The sequence below is a fragment of the Perkinsus marinus genome (genome assembly GCF_000006405.1).
Source record: "Perkinsus marinus ATCC 50983 genomic scaffold scf_1104296934430, whole genome shotgun sequence".
In the NCBI taxonomy this organism is placed as follows: domain Eukaryota; phylum Perkinsozoa; order Perkinsida; family Perkinsidae; genus Perkinsus; species Perkinsus marinus.
The window spans coordinates 1-1,338 of record NW_003214794.1 but is presented as its reverse complement, the minus strand read 5'-3'; the positions used below and the strand labels follow the sequence as shown (position 1 = coordinate 1,338).

At 49.4% G+C, this 1,338-nt stretch overlaps 1 protein-coding gene across 1 annotated transcript; it reads left to right on the top strand.

The window, feature by feature from the left end:
* Nucleotides 1–325: 325 nt before the first annotated feature.
* On the top strand, nucleotides 326–1,217 carry Pmar_PMAR026143 (hypothetical protein; the record flags this gene model as incomplete). Its single annotated transcript, XM_002784860.1, has 1 exon — nucleotides 326–1,217. A coding segment is annotated over one exon (892 nt), but the record flags the coding sequence as incomplete, so codon positions are not given.
* Between the last annotated feature and the right edge of the window lie 121 nt (nucleotides 1,218–1,338).

The following is a 1,338-nucleotide window of genomic DNA, read 5'->3' as shown; positions in this document are numbered from 1 at the left end:
AAGATCCGAGACTACGACGAGAGTATCCTCGAACTCCCGGTGCTACGTGTGTTTATGTCTGAAACGCAACCACACTGAGGAGCAATGTCAACCAAAACGACGCGCGCTCGAGCGTAAAGGCCGTCCTTCTCCAAGTGCTACATCGATGTCTTCGAATGAGGTGAACATGGTCAGCTTAGAGACTTGTCATGGTAACACCACGCGCCTACCGGATTCTTGCACGTTGAGTGTGGCACTTGAGGCATGTGGGTCGTCAATACGAACTGAAGCCTTGATCGACAGCGGGTCTACTATATCTATCATTGACATGGACACCTTATCGAGTATGTCAACTTCTCTCACAGTTGACACGGAGGATACGCCTGTCTGCAAGACGGCAGCAGGACATTCATTGAAGACCTTAGGGTCGGTCTCTCTTAATCTATCCGTCCTTGGAGCTATTTTCGTGGCTAAGTTCTACATTACGGAAGTACCTCTGATTCACCCCGTGATAATAGGACGTGACATCATGGCGCAAGGTGGTTTTACTCTCCGCTTCGATAACAACAAGGGTCGTAACTCTCGCGTGGCAGCCATTATCAGTCAAGAAGATCATGACGATGAAGATTGGCGACAACTACCATCTGGTTGGAGGTTACAGGAAATAGTATACTCCTCCAACAACTTGTACATCGTGACAGCTATCTCTGATAACAAGGCTAACCAAAAGTCTAGGTTTTACGTTGGTTTCAACCCCCTCATCATCAGTCCGGCATCTCACTCAGAGCAGCTGAGAGCGCAAAGGCCTCACAAGAAGCTCCGTGAAGCCTCGTTAGAGGCAAAGCAGGCTGCGTCGGTTATCTTCCGCCAATGGATAACTGAGGGGCGCGCCTACGGGCCATCGCATTGTCCGCGGATTTTGGAATTGTGCCTACAGTGGCTGGTACAGCACAACTTCAGACCAAATGCCATTTGCGAGATTCAATCCTACATGGATGATCTGGTGATATTCTCTCATAAGGAGGATGTTGACGTTGAACGTCAGCTCCAAGAGCTCTGTGGTAACTATGATCTCAACCTCAAGCCTACAAAGAGACAGGTCATCACGGAAGGCGACACCAAACTACTTGGTGTGATGTTTATCGATGGTGGTCGATATCTGACGATCCCCCCTGAGAAACTCGACAGCTTCAAGTTGAAAGTTCCTAGAGAGGGTTACTCATATGCGAACCTATTGGGTACTCTGGGGTCCCTTGATGAGTCTCCAGTTGTACCTGCTTGGGCGTTGGCGCTAAAACATTATGCGCAAGGTTTGGTTGCTAAAGAAAGAGCGAGCCGGTCTCTGCCATGGTCTGCGGG